The sequence below is a fragment of the Peromyscus californicus genome, unplaced genomic scaffold (assembly GCF_007827085.1).
Source record: "Peromyscus californicus insignis strain IS unplaced genomic scaffold, ASM782708v3 Scaffold_12__1_contigs__length_115047231, whole genome shotgun sequence".
NCBI lineage: Eukaryota > Metazoa > Chordata > Mammalia > Rodentia > Cricetidae > Peromyscus > Peromyscus californicus.
The window spans coordinates 783,680-804,278 of record NW_026294413.1 but is presented as its reverse complement, the minus strand read 5'-3'; the positions used below and the strand labels follow the sequence as shown (position 1 = coordinate 804,278).

The 20,599-nt window shown below is 38.9% G+C and overlaps 1 protein-coding gene across 5 annotated transcripts in view; it reads right to left on the bottom strand.

Moving 5' to 3' along the window:
* The window catches only part of Fgf14 (fibroblast growth factor 14), a 661,678-nt gene that overhangs the window by 6,867 nt on the left and 634,212 nt on the right, over nt 1–20,599 (bottom strand). For all 5 annotated transcript variants that reach the window (XM_052732362.1, XM_052732367.1, XM_052732366.1 and 2 more), the window contains one exon: nt 2,397–2,595. In XM_052732362.1, the coding sequence (XP_052588322.1) occupies nt 2,397–2,595 (199 nt within the window). The remainder of the gene's footprint in view (nt 1–2,396; nt 2,596–20,599) is intronic.

Genomic DNA, 20,599 nt, shown 5'->3' with positions numbered 1-20,599 from the left:
AGTCAGTCTTCCCAGCATGCTGCTTGGATTTTGAAAGCTTAGGTATTTCAGAAAAGAGACCCTGGGTGGAGTCAGGATCAGTGCCAGGAGTACAGTGGAGGTATCTTACATTTGCAACAACGTATCACATGTTTTTTCTTAGCACACTTACAAAGGTAAATATACACTGAGCTAAATTACTTGAAAATCATGTAAAAGAAGCCAGTCTCTAACCCAAGAGCTGTCTCTAAATGCTAACCTCTCACAAATGAGAAATTAGTTTTTTCCAGGGAAGTCTAACTGGGTATACAAACCACTCTTAAGGCTTAACCTCATGCTCAGCTGTTGATGGCCAACACAAAATGAACTTAATGGCTTTTTTTGAGGTACTTTGTCTCATAATGCTTTGTTAGGACTTTAGGCTTTTTGTTGTTTTATTTTGTTTTGTTTCCTTACAGGTTCTTCGTATGCTATGTTTTCCCATTTTATGTTTTTATGGGATTTCTATTTGTGTTAATCTGTGTATCTCTGCATCTGTATATGTTTCTTGAGCTTTTTCTTTGGCTTCTTTCTTTTTTGTTTATTTGTTTTCTCCTATTTTGGTTTATTTATTTTTATTTTATCTAATTTATTTTTTAGATGCCAGATTTTATTCTAATGACAGAGAGAAAGAAAGAGTGTGGACTTGGTTGGATGGGGAAGTAGAGAGGATCTGGAAGGATCCTTAGCGGAAGGGAAAGTATAATCAGAATATGTTGTACTGAAAATCTATTTTTAATTTAAACAAATAGGAAAAAGAAAGAAAGCTGTCTTCATTCTTGAAGCATCTCCAATTTCTCACTTGTACTCTAATTAAGTTAGGACCCAACAGTATCAAAGTTTTGACTTATACCATCTATGAAGTAAGGTTAGGTGGGAGATCTGACTTGCCCTAGAACATCCAGAAACAATCATACCCCAGTGGAAATTGCCCTAAATTTTCAATTATACAATCTATACCATATTTGGGCTTATAAAGGAAATTGATATCCTTCTAGTAATCTCCACTGTTAAATCTTGTGTTTCAGAAGTAATATTTTAAAGGAATAGTAGAGCATACTCCCTTGTTTTGGCTAGAGTACCTCAGTCCAGAAATTATTTTAAAACATGATATAATAGTATTTTTCTCTCCTCATATGTACATACCATGCTCACACAACAGTTCAACTTAAGGCTAGAATACCAAGTAATAGGATTATTTGTGATAATACTGTTATGCCACAGCAGGAGAGTCTCTGATATTTTCTGTGGCCCTCATACTTTTACTATACATCTTAACCATGACCTATCTATAGGAGAAGGGCTGGGTCAGCTCAGTGGTTAGAGGTAATACTGAGGAACTTCAAAGCATCAAGCGTGAAGAGTCCTACAGACTTAGAAATTCTGTAGATTTCAGGACTACAACCTACAAGATGGCCCTAGAGGGGCCTGGTGGCTTTTTCTTTTATCCCAAGAAGCTGGGCCACCTGTGTAAGCTTGCTTGATTTGTTATTTTCCTCATTTTTGATTCTTAAGAAAACTTTGTAATAGCCTCAAAGTCACTTTTTTTTCAGTTCTAAAATTTAACATAAACAACAGTAAATGGTCCTTCTGGCAGAATAATTAATGAAAAAAGTACATATATTTCTAATTAATTAATAGAGCATGGTAGCTTGAGCCTTGGGATTTGATAAAAACAAATGTGAAGGAGCTGCTATTTAGAGTTAAAGATAGGTAAGTTCCTTTACCATAGGGAATTAATTTATGTGGCATGGGAGGAGATATGGAACTTTACAGAATTCTTTCAGGATCATTTTCAAGAATTATAATAATTCAAAAGAAATTTTACCCAGATAATCTGAAAATAGGCAAATACTTGAAATTCCATGTAAAAACATTTTTCTTATAAACTTATCATTATATGTTTGTAAGAACATAGTTCATTTTTATTTTTAAAAAATTAACTAAAAATCATGAAGTACTTAGAACATTCAGGATAGTAAGGATTTGCAAAATTGAAAGAAGTTTTCTGCTGCACACACATACACACACAGAGGGAGGGAGAGAGAAAGAGAGAGAGAGAGAGAGAGAGAGAGAGAGAGAGAGAGAGAGAGAGAGAGAGGACATTTTTATTTTTCCTTTTCTTTTACTCCAGCTTTGGTGTTTAGAACTGAAAACCCTGGCTCTGGCAAATGTTAAGCTCCTGTTCTACCCTAAACATACACTTGGAGCCCATAAAGCTGAGCCAAGAACACAAGGAGAAATCTGTGCAAACAGCACTCCAACATAGGACATTTCTATCAGCCTTTGGAAGTTTCCTGTGGCCACGTCAGATTCATCCCTGTAAAAATTAATGTACACGACAGCTTCCAAGAGGATAATGTGTGTGGTATACTCACCTTCCAATGGCTTGGGTAGAAAATGAGCTGCTGGTTTGGTTTTCTTTACTCTGTTCCCTTTCATAACTTGCCCTTCCTTATTTAATCCCAAAAACCAGGCTCTGCCAGATTCCTGTTGCCTGTACAGCATGGATGAGTAGATTACATAATAGTTTTCAAAAACAGACTCTTTAAACTTGCATTCAGGGGTAAAAAGTTCCTATTAGGAGAAAGAAGAGAGGAAAGTTAAAGTAGAAAGCAGAAGCTCCAGGTGTTTACTCATTCTGCATGAATTCTTCTGATCCAGTGACCATGCCTAGGGGTGACTGGATTGAGTGCGCCTGCATGCAGGAGCTCTATACATAATTTTCATACCAAAGGAATTTGGAAAGTCTGCAATTGGTGGGCATATATATGCAAGGACAGATCTCCTTTAATAAGGAAATAAAATGTAAGACAGGTATAGTAGCTCACGCCTGTAATTTGAACTTGCAGAAGGATGAGGGATGAGAGAGATGGATTGCTATGACTTTGAGGACAGCTTGAACACAGTAAGTTCCAGGACAGCCCCACCTATGTAACAAGATTCTATTTCAAATCACAAAAACAAAAATAAAAATGAACCATACAGTATTTTCACTTAACCAGAGCCCAATTCAGTGTCTAACCACTTACCACATTAGTGTACCATCACCTATTCCTGATAAAGTTTACAACAATATTTAAAATACTACATATTTTACATTATTTCCATAGAAATACCTTTGCAAAACTGCAATAGTAAGTAGACAGTTGTCACTTGGATCACTAGTGTTACAGGGTAACAAATTTATGCCACTGAGGAATAGACTGAAACCACAACCTGAATTCATGACAATCAGATGGCATAGAAGTTAGCCACCAGAGCTATTGATGTGTGAGAAGCTGAGGCTAGGTATCATGCTGACTGATGGAAGCTAGAAATAATTACCTAATTTTATGGTTTGGAGTCCTATTGAAACTCTTGATGGTGAATAGCAAAACCTGGCCCTGACTAAAACCACCCAACAATTTTGGAAAGAGTACAGTGTGTTAAACAGATTTAGGCTCAATGCTACCATCCTCATTCATTAGTGAGCAGCACAAAGCTTTAGTACTATTATAAATATCACAAATATTCACAGATGATTTTATAACTTTGTGAAACTCTTATTTTGAAATAAATAACAATGAATATAATTTGCATGCTTATTTATAAAATGCATAATAATGCAACATAAGTATTTTTTGACAGCACCCAATTAAATAGAACTTTAAACTCTAACCTCCCAGTGGCAAACTATGGAAGACACTTAAGTTGTTTTTGTAGGAGTTATAAATAGGCTATGTGCTATTTTGTACAATATGGAAAACAAATATTCAAAAACATATCTACTGCCACTTACATTTTTGCAACATCACTGTACTAAAAAAATGCACTCAATTTTTGTTTCACCTGAACAGATTTTGCTTTTAAAGAAAATAACTTTTGTTTATCTTTTAGAAATAAATACCTTTTAGAAATCAATACACATTCTTTGAGAAGTAAAAGAGAAAATCTCTAAGAGTTGAATTTATGTTAATTATCACAAGAAATGTGTCATAATTGCATATGGAAATGCTTCTCTATATTTCCCAAAAGAGTGTGAGTGATCCACACTCGTGGTGAGGACAGGGCAGAGCTGGCAGGTTGACCAACCCTGTAGTTGCCCATGCCCAGAACCAGGGTAACGACTTGGCCTGCCTCAACATCCACACCATCTATGATCTGCTGGAGCATGTGAAGGGGCTTGACCTGCAGAACCCATAGTTGCAAGATCTCCACAACACAGGGCAACAACAGGATATCCAGGAAGAGTCCTAGTGAGGGCCCAGCATCAGTAGTGTAGTAGGAACCAGAGGCCTCGAACCAGACCAATAACTGCAATGAACACTTGCAAGCAAAGGTGTATGGACAAAGGGCTTTACTGCGTGACTCATTGTGCCACACTGCAGCTTCCATGGTGAGAATTTTTAATTTTTCCCCTTTTTTCCTCTTAAATTATGTTTTATTTGGGGGGGGGGTGTTCAGAGGCAGAAGGTGGATGAGACAGGACAGAGAAATGGAAGGGATCAAGGTGCATAATGTGAAAGACACATTGAAGAAAAAAGTAAAAAAAAAATGTGAGTTATCAAGCAATATCTTCTGCAGTATAAGTTTATTTGGTATGCTCCATAAATTTGTTTTACCAGAAGTTAATTTTCCAAGGAGAAATGAATTTCATTAATTCAGATGCTTTTCATGACAAAGATGACAGATGCAGTGATCAATAGAAGACATTAGCAAAACAAAAGGCAGGATGAGCCCCTCCCATGGGGATGTCTGCAGATCTCCAACATGATACTACCTCAGGTTTTAATAAGATCTTTCCCAAATAGATGTCCAGGCTTTGTACCAAATTTCTGTTCTCTAAATACCCTCCTTTTAGTTCTGTCATTAATAAGCTGAGCCTCACTGAGTCAGGGTCTCAGAGGTGTCACAGAGGAAAGTGGGTGAAGCCGTAAGGAAAGCAAAATGGAGTGTTCTAAATCATCCCCTGTGATGGTTAGCTTTCATTGACTACATCAAGCAACTGCAGTTTATTTAGGAAGACAGCTCTTAATTAGGGATATCCTGTGGGCATGTCTGTGAGCATGATTGTGTTAATTAAGTTAGTTGATGTGTGTAGGCCCAGCCCACTGTGGGTGGCAACATTCCTTAATGTTGTCCAGAACTGTATTAGGTTGGAGAAATTAGAGAAATGAAGCTGAGCACAAGCAAGTGAACTTGCATGTGCTCATTTCTCTCTGGTCTTGACTCTGTGTGTGATATGACTAGTTATTCAAAGTTCCTGTTTTGATTTCTCCACTTTAACCTGGAACTGTAAGATGAAGCCTTCATTTCTCTAAGTTGCTTTTAGCTGGGTTATTTCATCACAGCAATGTGGGGGTACCCAAAACAGTTTGACCACACAGCGGCCATGACAGGCTTAGGTGCCCAGACACAGCTGCTGTGACAGGCTTGCTGATAGGCAACATGCAGATCCACAGATCCGGGAAAAGCCAGAAGCTAATACCACCCAGGGATCCACCCAGGAATGAGCCAGCCTCTAAGGGGAAGTACCTGACCTCTCAAACATTCCAACCATTAGATAAGATTAGATAAGATCAATAGATGTCCCTGAGCACACACCCATTTTCCTTTTACTGATATCCCTAGACAAATGTCAGCCAATCAGGGTCCTGAACCCTAGGAATCTCCTCACTCTGCTATGATAAAAACCCTACCCCGCCTGGGCTCTGGGTTCTCTGCTCTCACCACTGTTGCTTGGACAGAGAGTCCAAGCTCTGAGTTTGACAATAAAGGCTCTTTGCTTTTACGTATGGGTTTCAATCTTCGTGGTGGTCTTTTGGGGGTCCCTGTGATCTGGGTATAACAGCAACACAATAAATCTTGAAGGGCTCCCAATAGAACAATAAATCTGTCGTATTTGTTGAAACTAATTCTTCTAGGATAAAGAGATTAGACTTTTGCGTGTCACTTGTATTATTGAGATACTCCATGGCACCAAAGCATATTATCTGCTAGTAAAAGCCCACCTCGAATCCATCAAGGAATAGAATTTGAATAGCTGTTTTCTAGGGCACCCAGTGTGAGTTAAAGTAGCTGATGCTTGCCTTTGGGGACATTGGATCTTTAGCCAGAGCATGGCTCACTGATGTCTGTATTTATGTACAGTTTCTCTGTCTCCTGCACTGAGAATGTAGGTCACTCCTCATTCCTATTTCATTACCTCTGCCAAAATATCCAAAATATGGCATAGGATGCCTACACACCATTAGTAAGGAGGGTCCCTACTGTCACTGCTCTAAATTGATGGACATAAACATGAAAGAAAATGACATTTTCAATGTGGAAGAAGTAACTTATTCAGTGGACACCTTATGGCTTCATGCACTACTTTTCAGGTATGTTAGAAACTTGTGTGTGTGTGTGTGTGTGTGTGTGTGTGCGCGTACATGTTGGTGTGTATACATGTGTGTATAAGCCATACGTCTACATCAGGTTTCTTCCTCTATGATTCTTCAACCTATTTTTAAAGACAGAGTCTTCACTGAACCTATAGCTCACTCTCGTGGCTACACAGGCTGCCAGGGAGCCTGCAAGATCTCCCTATCTCTGTCCCTACCTAGCAATAAAGTAACAGACCCACATTGCCATGGCTGGCTGTTTACATGGGTGCCAGGGATCTGAATTCAGATCCTCACACTTGCATGGTTAGTACTCTGCTCATTAAACTTTTTCTGTAGCCTCTGTTTGCATTACTTTTGTGAGCTTTGCCTGTGACTTCAGAGACACAAACATCTTCTGCCTTTAATCTCAGCACTTGGGAGGCAAAGGCAGGTGGATCTCTCTGAGTTCAAGGTCAGCTTGGTCTACATTGTGAGTTCCAGGACAGCCAGGCAGATCCTGTCTCAAAAAAAAACAGAGCAAAACCCAACAAATAAAAACAACAAGAGAGAAATATATAATGCTGTTAAACACGGGTTGGTACATTTTTGGTCATTTTATTCCTGGCTAAATAATAAAAGCGAATACACACACAAACAACATTCCAAGATTTTTTTTTATCTTATATAGTTTTTTTAAGAGTTTTTGAAGAACTTGACCTATTCTTCAAATGTTACAGTCCAAAGCAATGTCAACATTCTCAGGAGAACTGCTGGAACTACACATAGGTGGGGCTATTTATTATGTAATAGTGTCATTTGTTATAAATATACTTTTAATATGTAAATAGAAGCCAATGGAACAGAAGATTATGATCTGTGTAACCAGACAGCCAAGGTTCAATCAGAGCTTGATTTTTGTTTAGCTGAGTGTTCTTGGGAAGATATTTTATCTTCCTGAGTTTCAGCATACATTTCTAAAATGAAGTTGAAGTTACACAGAGGTATAAAAAACAGCCTGGGAGAAATGGTGTGAATTAACTCATTTTAGAACATTCAGAATGTAATAAGCACTCACTAATTGTTATGAAATATTCATTGTATATAGTAAAACTTTTATGTATCGATTATTTCAATTCTATCAAATTCCACTTACAAATTCAAATTCAATTACACTATTAGTCAATAAACATGGCTTTACATCAAGTATTGAACTCACTGCCAGATATGACAAAATGAATAAAATTAGTCATTCATTTTACTTTTTATAAGACCATAGAAGTATATACTATTTATGGTACACTGGTATCTTAGATGATAGAGGGATTATAGGTGGAGTAAATAGCACTATGACAGACTAGAGACAGGAAATACCATGGTACATTTGGAGAACCATGAGCAGTTTGCACTGAGAGATACGCATTTCTGGGAACAGTGAGTGATGTAGATGGAAAAGCAGGCTGAAGAAATGTGATAAAGAGTTTTATATGCTGTCAGAGTGATGAAACCTTTTGTGAGTAACATGGCACTCTTGGACAAGCAAGAGAATAATTATAAAAATACAAAGTGACTGTCAGTGTGCAAGACGATTTTAGAACATAAGTTACATTCCAACACTAGAGTGTTGATTCCTAATCTTTGGTGGAATGTACTAGAAGGTGTTAGGCATTTTGTGAAGCTCTTTCATTTTTCCTAAAATTATAATTATAGAAACTAAGGCACTTTTGTTTCTAGAACTAAATCAATTGTTTCTCTAGGTTCTTGTTTTTCCTACCCAATCAGCCTCAAATCATGACCAGCCAGGAAAGCAGTTTATCTATTAGACACCTAACATTCTTTACCTAAGTACTCACTGGTTACCTGCTAACTGCAGACCACAAACAAAACTTTACAATCGACTTGCCCTCTCCATTCCTCTAAAACGCATTAAAATGGACTCTCACTTGCCATGTGAGCCTGAACTATACACTCTCTCCCTACCATGCTGCCATCTGTTGATGGATTTAATAACTTTTAATAACACTCTTACTAAAAAGACAGTCTTTCTCAGTGTTGCACTTGGCACTTGAACCTAACAGGTGAAACATTTCAGGAAGCTGCCTGTCAAAGATGTATATTTGTGTTCATTTCAGTAGTGAATATTAGTGTAATGTATGGCAAATTGACAAATGTTATCAGAATTACAAGCAACAACATTGAATTCTGAACTTTGTGATATCTAAGAAGAAGAAAGAAAACATGTTATGCAAATTATTCAGGAGATAAAATCTTTTCCTTGATTCTAACTTGTAAAGAGATCTATAAAAGTGACACCCATCAACACAAAGAAAAAATGTTCTTGATCATAGACACAACTGTAGTTTAGTATTTGAGTTCTCTGGATGCTTTAGAGAGACAGATGTATTGGGAAATTTAGTAAGTAGAACACAAAATAATTGTAATTGATGAGATCAGGGATCATGTGGGCATCTGAGACTGTAGTGAGCACGAGTGAAGCAATCTGTCAAACAAGGCTTGCTGATGAGAATAAATCTTTAATCCAGGCCCTGCACGGGGAAACAGTGGTGGGAACAAACTAAAGAAGCTGTGCATTTGCATGGGAAATGAAAAACTTACCTCTTGAGAAGATCTGAGTTTTCAAATGAAAGAAAAAGAACAACAGTTTTGTTCTTTTTGTTTGACATAAGACCTCTTCATTGTGACTGGTTCCTCAATATATATCTCAACATGGAATTGGCCAAGGGCTGGGAGAGACCCTGTATACCTCCACTTTGATATCTTCAATGGACTGAAAAGGCAGGGACTCTAGGCTATCTCTGAAGCTCTAATTTACATTTCTTATTCAGTCAACTAAAAGGACTACTGTGACAGAATGCTGGCAGTGATAATACAAGAATGCTTATTTAAATTTAAACTTAAATATAAACTCTTTGAAAGTGCCAAAACGAGATAGATAAGGAATTTGATGTGTCTTTTTCTCCTCTCACTTACCTATATTTAGAACCACCACCTTGACAACAAACCCAGCAGTTGAGTTCCAGCAGAAGCTAAAGTATTAATTTGTGCCAATGCCAAACTAAACTGTCAAATTACAGACTAGGAAAAAAGCAACCACAATGGAGACAGAAGTTTCATATCTCCTTTTCTGTTGTGGTTGTTCTGGAATAAAAGCACCATCTGCAGTATGCTTATTATCTTGACAGTAGCAGCAGAATCCCTCTCTTTATTCAGGAAAATACCCTGATAGGCTATTTGTATGTACAAAAATAGTTTTCTGGACTGTGGATGAAAGGGGAGGATGCAGGGAAGAAATGGGTCATGTTCTACAACTCAGGAGGAATGAATTATCTACCATCTCAAAGATTTGGCATAAACAAAGAAACATAATGTCAGCAATGAAGTGACCTTGAGATGTAATCTGTAGGCTACTGTCTTCAGACTGTCAACTCAAAAAAGGTGAATTTCACCTCAAATTGGAAAAAGATAGTTTATTCTAAATCCATGAGTGACCACAGCCTGGAAACTCACATTTAGGTTACCCCAAATTCCATATCCTAGTACAGTAGCAATTTTATGAAGATTTTACAGTAACAGAAGAAAGTCATAAATTGAGACAGATTTCAAATACATTGGTGGTGACAACAGGTGCAGGTGGATTACAGAAAAGTAAAAGAATCCTCAGCTTTATGCCTGGGATGCTATCTGATGACATTTTTAGCCTTTTGATTGGTGGAAACAAGTTCTATTAAGTTAATACTGTTAATATTCTGACCCACCCCTTGAAATCCCACCTGTTGGCATTGCCCTGCATCCTGACCTAAAAGTCTCACTTTAAGGAAAAACCCCTCCTCTTCTCTCCCTTCTGCCTTTTCCTCCCTTGAAGTGTGCACCCTCTATCAGGTGTGCATCCTCTCTCGTTCTCTCTCTTCTCTCCCTCTTTCCTATCTTTCTCTTTGTCTTTCTATTATAATAAACCATTTCTGCTCAGATGCAGCATCTGGGTCATGAATGACTGTCCACTGCCACCCCACTGCCAGCCTGCCACTGCATCTGACCAGCACGCCAGCATGTTTCCCTGCACACGCAGGATATCCTCAGGGTCCCCCATGTAAATTCATAACAAATACATTCCAAAAGGTTTTATCTGTTAGTCACAAGGATGTTAGAACAGACACAGAGGTGAATAAGGAATGGCTGGTTAGGTGCCTAAAGACAGCCCAAGATAAATTATAATTATTGTCTGGATCTACAGCATTCCAATCTCTCCACCTTCTTGGAAGTTCTTATCAATTAATAAGTCTTGTAGAAAGTTCTATGCAAAGTGCAATTTTTTTTCCAGAAAAATTTTTTCACAAGATCAAATCCAACTCTTGTGAAACAAATATAGCTTCATAGCCAAAGAAAATAAGAACATTTATTTTGAACCAAATGTTATTGATCATGGTTGGATTGAATGAAATGAAACATGGATTCAGGTTGCCCTGAAAGAAAAGTTATAGCATTAAATCAGTTAAATGAACTTCTGGAGCCACAGAACAAAAAACAGGCATAAACAACATGTTCTGAAACTATTCAGGAATGAGCAGAGAACCTCAGGCCCTGGGGACTTAACTGTAGTGGGTAGCCATTCCAGCTTTGGTCTGGAAGTTCCAACCCCCATTGAGGCTTCAGTAACTATCATGCCTACAAGGCGGGGCCAAGGGAGGGCCCTGAAGACCTGAGATCGGGATGCAGGCTCTCTCTTGTTCCTGGACCCTGGACGGTGGAGGTTGACCAAGCAGAGCTCCAGAGAACATCACTGGACTGTGATACACCTTCCCCAGACCCTGCGACCTACCTATCCCTTCATTTGTAAGTTGCGCCACTAATAAACTTTCCTTTTAACTACGTGGAGTGGCCTTAATAATTTCACCAATATCTGGCGCTCACGTGGGGCAAATTCCAAAGGCCTGGGTGGCTCTCACCCTCAGCTTCCTCCCCAGCTGGTGGGCACTTGAAGCTGCAGGTTACCGCATACATGAAAAGATCATAAGATAATTCAGCAGAAAGCCTTTTGATAAAGACTAAAGATGTATTATACCAGAGAAATTCAGGGATTCCCATATTGGGTGCCATATTCTACTTACAAAAATCTAGGACTCCTTTTGCTAATCAGTAAAAGAATTTTAAAGCAGACATAAAAGGAATGTTGAGAAAAAAATTGCTAATGTTTGAGAGAAAAACATGCCAGCTAAACTTTAAACCTTGTTAGCTACATGCTCAGGGATGATGAAGAGAGGAAAAAGAAAGCCATGATATTTTAAGTTAGGGTCTGAGAAAGACTGTATGTTCAGCAACGGAGTTCAGCAAGATGCTGTATGGCAGAAAGAGTGGGGAACTGACCTTAGAGAAGCAAAGTGAGAAGCCCAGATCATCAGAAAAATTCTACTACAAAAGAAAAAGATAGGTAGAAGGTCCACAAAGTGTTATGTTTTTTCTGTGTTAGGACTCAGGAAGTGGACTGACCGGCACCACAGTGTTTTCTATGTCTGCACTATTAGGGTAAGGGCTGCTGGAAAAAGAAAAACATGTTATCTAATCAGAATAATAAATGCCCTTGCCCCTTATGTAGCTTGGAATATCACATCTCCATCCAGGGCTAGACAATAGCTCAGGTTCTAGTCTTTTGATCTTAATGGGTCTCAAAAAGCCCATTAAGGCACTCATTTCCTGGAAAGAAAAAGAGGTGGGGTTCACTGTCTGTGAGGGAGAGGTCTGTTCCCTAGGACCTCCAGGGCAGCTTGCTGATATCTGTCTAGTCACCTAATACTAGCGTTGTCTCTCCATTAGGAGTTCATGCAAATCATCTTTTCTATCCCCCCAACCTGTCTACTGTAAAGAGAATCATCCCTAAACATGCATGCCAGTACAATGGTGTCTCTGGCACTGGCCACTGCCCCTTGCGAAAGTGTGCTCCTTCTTAGTGGTCCCTTAGCCCTTGGCCCACTATCATCCTTTGAAACTGCTGCATTCCACTTGGCAATATATCTGTCTTTTGTACTGCATTCCACATATCTCCTCTGCTTTTTATGCATAGAGATCACAGGAACCAGGGACCGAAGAGGAAGCCAGCACTTCCAGTAATAAATGCGTTTGCCAAAAACATTGGTAGAGACATCGTGTAGGTAGGTACAGGAAAAAAGGTGAGGGTGGGGGGTCTCTGTTACAGATTTTAGATGCTATCTGGTGAAGTTGCTCTTTTAGAAACTGATAGTCTAGCATGTTAATATATTCTGAGGTAAGAGCTTCATCCCTACTAACAGAGCTAAAGGTAACCCAGGTTTGTTTGGCTCAATATTTGTAACATTTTGACTTTCCACAAAGTTATAAATTGTTCAATCTTTACAAACTCTAGCATAGGTGTGACTTTTTCAAGAAACTTCAAATTTCAAATCTGGGGAGCTGAGATAAAGATTGCTTGTTCCACAGACCCTAAAGTGTTTACTATGCGGTCTTTTTACCAAAATAAATTTGCCAACTCTGGTTTAAAGTAAAATTTGAAGATTTTTACAGTCTAGATAACTGAGGGATGAACTGTTTAATATCAAACTCCTAAGGGATTAGTGTTCCCAAGTTAAATTTAGATTGCATGTATTTTCATTTTATATTGTACATATCCATGTATATAAATATATATAATTTGAATAAAAATTTTTCATCCAAGTTTGATTTTAGGAAAACCTAAATGTCTTTCCCCATGAGTGTGGGCTTCCTATAAGAATGCTCCACAGCCCACAGATTCCACATGCTGTGTAACATGGTAGAATCTAACATTTTGCTCATGTAGGATGTTAGGTCTCAGGAACCCAAAACAAATGGCTAACTGAGGTGCCTATTAGCACATTAACATGGCTGCTGGCCAGCTCTCCCACTTAGTACCTGTGGCTCCTCCCAGCACCTCTCATCCCACTCCACCCCCACTCTAAAACTCTCCCTCCCAGGGGCTTCCACTTCCTTCCCCCAACTTGGTCTCTGTATAATAGCAATTTTGGCTACTCCAGTCTCTTGGCCTCTTGGCCCTGGCTACCTCTTTTGCTCTCCCTCCCCCTCTCTCCTCTCATGGTCTGGTATAGTCTGCTGGCCATGTTCAGCTTGAATTCTTCCCTCTGCCTGCTTTCTCCCTTATATCCACAGTGGAAATCTTCTCCATACTTTAGGAGTAGTCATGATTTCCTCCTTTTATTTCATTTCTTTATTCATAGCAATTTTGTCTATCACCACCATTTCAAGGGGAAAAATCAAAATAGAAGTATTCTGATAAATTTGCATTTCTTAAAATAAAAGGGAATTCTAAAATCAATTAAAAAAGAGAGAATAAAGGGATTATACTAGGTATACAGTACCAAAGAGCATATCATACAGTCATGATAAATATTATTACCAGAAATTTTAAGGAGCCACACCTGAGACAGTACATGTTACAGGGGAAATCTGGGTTTCCTATTTTACAGTTCTTAGTTTCATTAGTAAAATAATTTAAAAGAGGACTCAAAAAAAGGCTTGAGGACAGTTTCATTAGGTATTAAAAGAAAAAACCCAGAGCAACAGGCTGTAAATCTTGGCAGCTGCCTGGAAGAGGAGACAAAGGAGAGTAACAGAGAGAGGCAGGGGCCCTCTGCAGGTGGTCACACAGTAGACAGGAGGGTGGTAAAGAAAGTGAAGACCCCAGAAGACTGGAGGAGGCTTATGACCAGCATCCAAAAGGAGGATACAAGAGTGGAGAAAGGACCTCAGTGAGTCACTCTGCAGTGTCTGCACAGAGGACAGGATTCCTAGCAGAAAAGGAAGCTATCTCATTAAAGGGATAATTATTCCTTTCATTTCTTCAGCATGGCTTAGGGTGGATCTGCCTTCCTGAGCTATGGTCCCTTTATCAGGAGACTGACCTACTCAGCTGGAACATTTATTTCCACAAAGACCAGAGATTCCAGAAGAAAATAGTTTTCCCTTCACTGTTATGCTAACAATACCAGCTATTAATGCATTACATCCATTTCCAGAGTCATCAAAACACACAACCCCTTCCCTCCCAGAGCCCAGTAGTGACCCTGACCCCGGATGTTTTATTTTTGTTGTTGTTGTTGTTGTTTTAGAAATTTTATCCCTGAGGATTAATCATAAACAGGAATGAACCTAGTTTGTCTTCATTATAAGATGACTTTCAAGCCTAAAATGGAGTTAGGCTGGTTCATCACTTTAAGTATCTGAATATAAAGTGGTACATTTTGAAATTTTCAGAATGGAGTATTTTGGGGGAAAGGGTTGAAAATCACAGCTCCATGACTTTGGCTGCCAGATTCTTGGAATGAATGTGGGCTGTTTTCATCCATTATTTCCCTCCACTCCCCTCCCAGATTCATATTTCATCTAATCCCTATCTACTGCTCTAACATTTGTTTCTATGTATATCCACAGGGTTTTCTTTTCTACCTTTCTTTTTCTAAACCTCATTTTCAATTAAATTTCTACATAAGACTTTGTTGTGTGTAGATGTTTTGTGGATTTTTTTCCCAATGAAAATCACACCCAGATGAAACAAAGTACATGTACAAATAATAAATGAGTCATACAAGTAAATGGATCAAAAATACTTGCTTTACAACTGAAATTTTCATGTAAAGGGGGAAAGGGTACATAGGTTCTGCAATACTCCTAAAATTCAATACTCATTAAATAGTAGTGATTTCTATTTAAGTGTCAGATTCTTAAAGACTATTCACATTTGTTTCATTCCAGCCAACAATGCTGTTAGGATCATGTAGGAAGCAAAGCACTGTCCAATGCCCTGGGTGGTGATTTGCATCCCAGAGGGCAATAGTGAATTAAGCAGTAGACGGAGACACTTCTATTTCTATTCATGTGCTATTGTGCCTGCACCATTCTATTACTTAAAGATTTATTTTTATTTTTGTTTATGTGAATGTCTGTGTATGTCTGAGGGTATGCCATGTGTGTGCAGTTGCCCATAGAGGTCAGAAGTTCGTGCCAGATTCCCCTGGAGTTATGGGACATTTCGAACTATCCAATGTGGGTGCTGGGAACTGAACTCTGGTCATCTGCAATAGCAGAAAAACTTTTAATGGTTGATCTATTTCTTCATCTCTCATTGGCTATACTATTTAGTAAATATTTATTTGTAATGATAACATTGGATCCATAAAGGAAATAAAGGGGATTAATTTTGTTCAGTGTCAAATAAAGCATCTCACTCATGACTAGAGCTCTAAGTGTCTAATGATAAGTGCCAACCTGAGGGTATGGAAAACAGATGAAGTCTATCTACTGCAGGAAAGAAAAAATGCTGAGGGTTATTTTTCCCTCTCATTTTGCTTTATTAACCAGGAACACCTTGGCCAAAATCTTCCAAATACTAGTAACAATTTGATCATTTCAAAAGTTAACACAAAAGGCAAACATCAAATAATGAAGAGTGAAGTCAGGAAATTAGGGAGACAACACCCCCTGAGGAAACCTAGCCCTGAGAAGGAGGAATGTTGAATCCTTGGTTAAAGCAATCGACTCAGAGTGAGAAAAGCCTGGGGCTTGCTTTGCTGGAGATTCAGTTCCCTCTAAATCAGTGTGGCACAGTGTGATATTTTAAAAGAATAGACAATTTTCTTATTTTCCAGGTTGTGGTTGAAACTGTGAGATTTCAAGAAAGGTAGAAATATCCCCAAACTTCCCATTTCTTTTAGTCCCAAATATTAGATAACAAATTGGAAAAATCTGAATAAGTGAACTGGTGTAGACAGATTTCCCTTATTTTGTATTTAATGACATAAAATCCATGCATTTATTTATCCAATAAATATTTAGCAAACTCCTAGCATGTACCACTTCCTGCATTCGACCTGGAGATACCTCAGTAAGCATAAACTAGCGTAGTCTATCTTCTCTTAGAGAATACAGAATATAGAAGGGTGGGGCAAATGTTTACAATATGGATCTTACTGTCACAAGGTCTTCCTAAAATGTAATGATTTCAGTGACATCAGTTAAACTCAATCCAACATGGATTGGTAAACAAAGCATTAAACTCTGAGGGGTAACTCGAAACAAAAGTGTGTTTTAGCTAGATTAAGAGCAGGGTGAAGAATATTGCTGAAAAAGGTAACAGCTTGTGCAAAGATCCTGAGGTAGAGCAAAACATTTGAAATACAAACCACGAAGAGTAAAAACAGAAAGCAAAAGCATGAAGCTGGGGATCTTGAAGCTAGGATTTAGGTGTTAGTCATGAGCTAAACAAGAGTTAAAGAGTTTGGGTATTTTCCTAGTAATGAGAAAAAGATGTTAAAAGTTGTAGGATATGTGGTGATATTGTGTTCCCCAATATAGTGTGTACTCTGATAACCTTATCTGGAGTCAGAGAACAGAGCAGCCACTAGATATAGAGGCCAGAAAATGGTGGCACACACACCTTTAATCCTAGCATTCCAAAGGCAGATATCTGTCTGCATCTTTGTGAGTTCAAAGCCACACTGGAAACAGCCAGGCCTTTAATCCCAGGAAGTGATGGCAGGAAGCAGAAAGGTATATAAGGCATGAGGATTAGGAACTAGGGCCTGGTTAAGCTTTTAGGCTTTTAGTAGCAGTTCAGCTGAGATCCATTTGGATGAGGACTCAGAGGCTTCCAGTCTGAGGAAACAGGATCAGCTGAAGAATTGGCAAGGTGAGGTGGCTGTGGCTTGTTCCGCTTCTCTGATTTTCCAGCATTCACCCCAATACCTGGCTCTCGAGTTTTTTTTTATTAATAAGACCTTTTAAGATTCGTGCTACAAGGATAGGAGCATTTAAAAAATCAAATGCAAGTTTCAAAATCAGCTTCTTACTAGCCATGAAGAACAGAGGAAATCCAACTGGATACAAGGATTTGGGCGAGGCTTGTGCAACCCCAGGCAGGAAATACTGTTGTGTGAGTCAGGCATCATCATTGGAGACAGGGAGGAGACAGAGAGAAATGCTGGACTGGCAAAAACATTTACAAGGTTGCAGAAAGATCTGAGATGTCAGTCAGTGCTATGAATGCATGTTGCATGCTGCTGCAGTGGGTTGCGGGTGGGGCTGGGGATTCAGGCACTGTGCACAGGGTCCTTGCTTTGGGGACTGGATGACATTTGAAATGTATGTACTCACCACTGTTTCTGAAAGGTCAAATACTCAAGCCTTTTATTTGTGGGCAAAATAAGGCTGAAACACATAACACAAATTTTATCTGGTGCATTCTATCCTTCTATAAAATATGTGTATATATAATTATTTATGTGAAAATTACTTTTTGCTCTCAACAGCAATGAAACATACTTTGGAGGCTGAAAGCTATGGCCATGGACTAGATGAGAAATAATTCTACACAAACGGACTTGTCAGTATTCTGGAGAGAGTGTTTGTTATCTCAAGAGCTCCACAACAAAGTTTCTAGAGAGACACTCATTCAGCCACATAATTAATTTTGATTCTTCTTTATAAATAGTTCCCTGGTACATATTTCTAATAAACTATTTATGTATTTAGAGTGCTTTTGCATCAATAGCCATTGGAATAGAATGATACCATGTAATGCATAGAAGTCTTTAGGAGAGTCATTATGTTTAACCCGAGAAGTGAGAGACAAACACAAAAATGAGGAAAAGTTATGGGAGTCATGTAGGTTTATTGTCTATCTTCCTATCCTTTCTGGCCCAGAAAGGTATTTTAAGCTTTGTGTGCCACATGATATCTGCTAGAGTAATTCAGCTCTGCCATGGCAGAAAAACTGTCACAGACAAACCTTCCATGAATAGGCAGGCTATGTTCTAATAAGCCCGTATTTAGCCTCATTGAAATGTGCCACTTAGCATTCTTAGGTGACACACAAGCATTATTTTTTTAAATTTTGCCACAATTCCAAACTTTAAGAGTAGTATTAGCTCTTAAGATGTGTGCAGGCAAACAGTGGGCCATAGTTTACTGGCCCCTCATCCAACTAAGTATTTCACGTAGAAGGAATTAACATGTCAATAATTTGGGTTTGCAATGTACATGGATGTATACATATCCGACAGTTTTCTACTTCAGAGAAGATGCTTGGTAGTGCCCCCTCTTCACTACTTCCGTTTCTTCTAGAAATGTTCAGGGCAGACATACAGGTATCAGCATCTACCTATGTAAACACAAGCAACAGACAAGCCTCCCTGGGTGTTTCAGGTAAAGGGTCAATATTCCAAAACAAAGTTTATTTTTTTTTACATTTTTGTTTGTTTGTTTGTTTTTTGAGACAGGGTTTCTCTGTGCAGTTTTGGTGCCTGTCCTGGATCTTGCTCTGTAGCCCAGGCTGGCCTGGAACTCACAGAGATCGACCTGGCTCTGCCTCCCAAGTGCTGGGATTAAAGGTATACACCACCACCGCCCAGCTTTATGGGTTTTTAAATTAGTTTCTGATATTTGATTTTATTTTATCCTTTACCCTTAACTAGACAAGAATTTTTCTCAAAGTCATATCACTAAAGAGAATATGAGTTGAGTCTCAGTGTACAACTTAAGAGACAGAAGTGGCAGTTCAGAAGAGGTAACAGTTAGTAAAATGAAAATATCACTCTAAAGCGCAAGACTGAGCAAAATTAACTATTTCAAGTGAGGGGTGGAAATGAAGCCAAACTAAGTATGATGTCTATTCTTAGTTGTCAGTTTGACTACATCTGAAATGAACTACAATCCATAAATGGAGGGCACGCCTGTGAGAGGAATTTTTTTCTTGGTTTCAAGTGGATGAATTCACTTCTAGTCCAGACCTTTGAGACATGAAGACAAACATCTTTGATCCAGATCTTAAGTTTGGAAGACACCCCTTTAATCTGGGCCACACCTTCTTGAAGTCTGTATAAGGACAGAAGAAGGAAGCTTTTGCTCTTTGCCTATTTGTCCTCACCTTGCTAGCACATCCATTCCTCCAATGTCATTAGAGCCTACTTCTTCAGGACTCCAGTATGTACTGAAGTCCAGCTGAGACATCCAGCTTTAGGGACTGAGCAACTATTTGATTCTTGGACTTCGTGTTCCTAGTCACTGTTAGATTGGCTGGACTGAGGCATATAAGTCATTCCAGTAAATCCCCTCTATATAATATTATTCTTTAAGCTCCTTTTCTCTAGAGAACCCTGACTAATACACCAAAGACAAATTAAACATGTTTTGTTATGTACAACAACAACAATAAGCAGAGAGGTTTTTCTACTATGTTTTTCCATTCTGCTTATTCTCTGCCTTCTTTTAATATAGTTATCCAAGCACTCTTCCAACACACCTCAAACCCTCACCCTGCTCTCTTTTTTATTTATTTTATAGTAAGATGTAGGAGTTATTGTATATAAAGTTTTTACTTGTTTCCTAGTGTCATGAAATCTCCATATGGGTAGCAGCTTTGTTTTTGCCCTTGATGTATTACAAGTGTGCAGAGGAGTTCTAGGCATTCCTCTCAATATCAGACAGGGATCCATGCTTGGAAAAAGGAGTTGAAGCTTGTGACCATATATATCATATCACCTGAAAAAACTAGATTTCTAATGCCCTTAAAAATGACTCCACTGAAGGACAAATGCCATATTCTGATTGACTTAGAGATGGGTTAAGTTTCTCCGGGGTAATTCTCTACTTCCCTGAGCATAAAGTCTTTATAGACAGAGAACACCGCAGCTCTCAGGGGCTGGTCCAGGAGCTGTAGGATCAGTGTTTCAGTTCAAATAACTGGTGACCAAGGTCAATTGGCACATATGTGCACCTCTTCCTGTGGTGATATACTGTGTACCCTAATAAAGCTTGTCTGAGGATCAGAAGACAGAGCCATCCACTAGATTAGACATAGAGGCCAGACAGTGGTGGCACACACCTTTAATCCTATCACTCCTGAGGCAGAGATCTGTCTGGATCTCTGTGAGTTCAAGGCCAAACTGGAAACAGCCAGCAGGGGTGGCACATACCTTTAATCCCAGTACTGGGAAGCACACATGCCTTTAATCCCAGGAAATGACAGCAGGGTGGAGAAAGGTATATAAGGCGTGAGGAAACAGGAACTAAAGCAGTTCAGCTGAGACCCTTTTGTGTGAGGACTCAAAGGATTTCAGTCTAAGGATTTGTAGAAACAAGATCAGCTGAGGAGTTGGTGAAGTAAGGTTGGCTGTGGCTTGCTCTGCTTCTCTGATCTTTCAGCTTTAACCCCAATATGT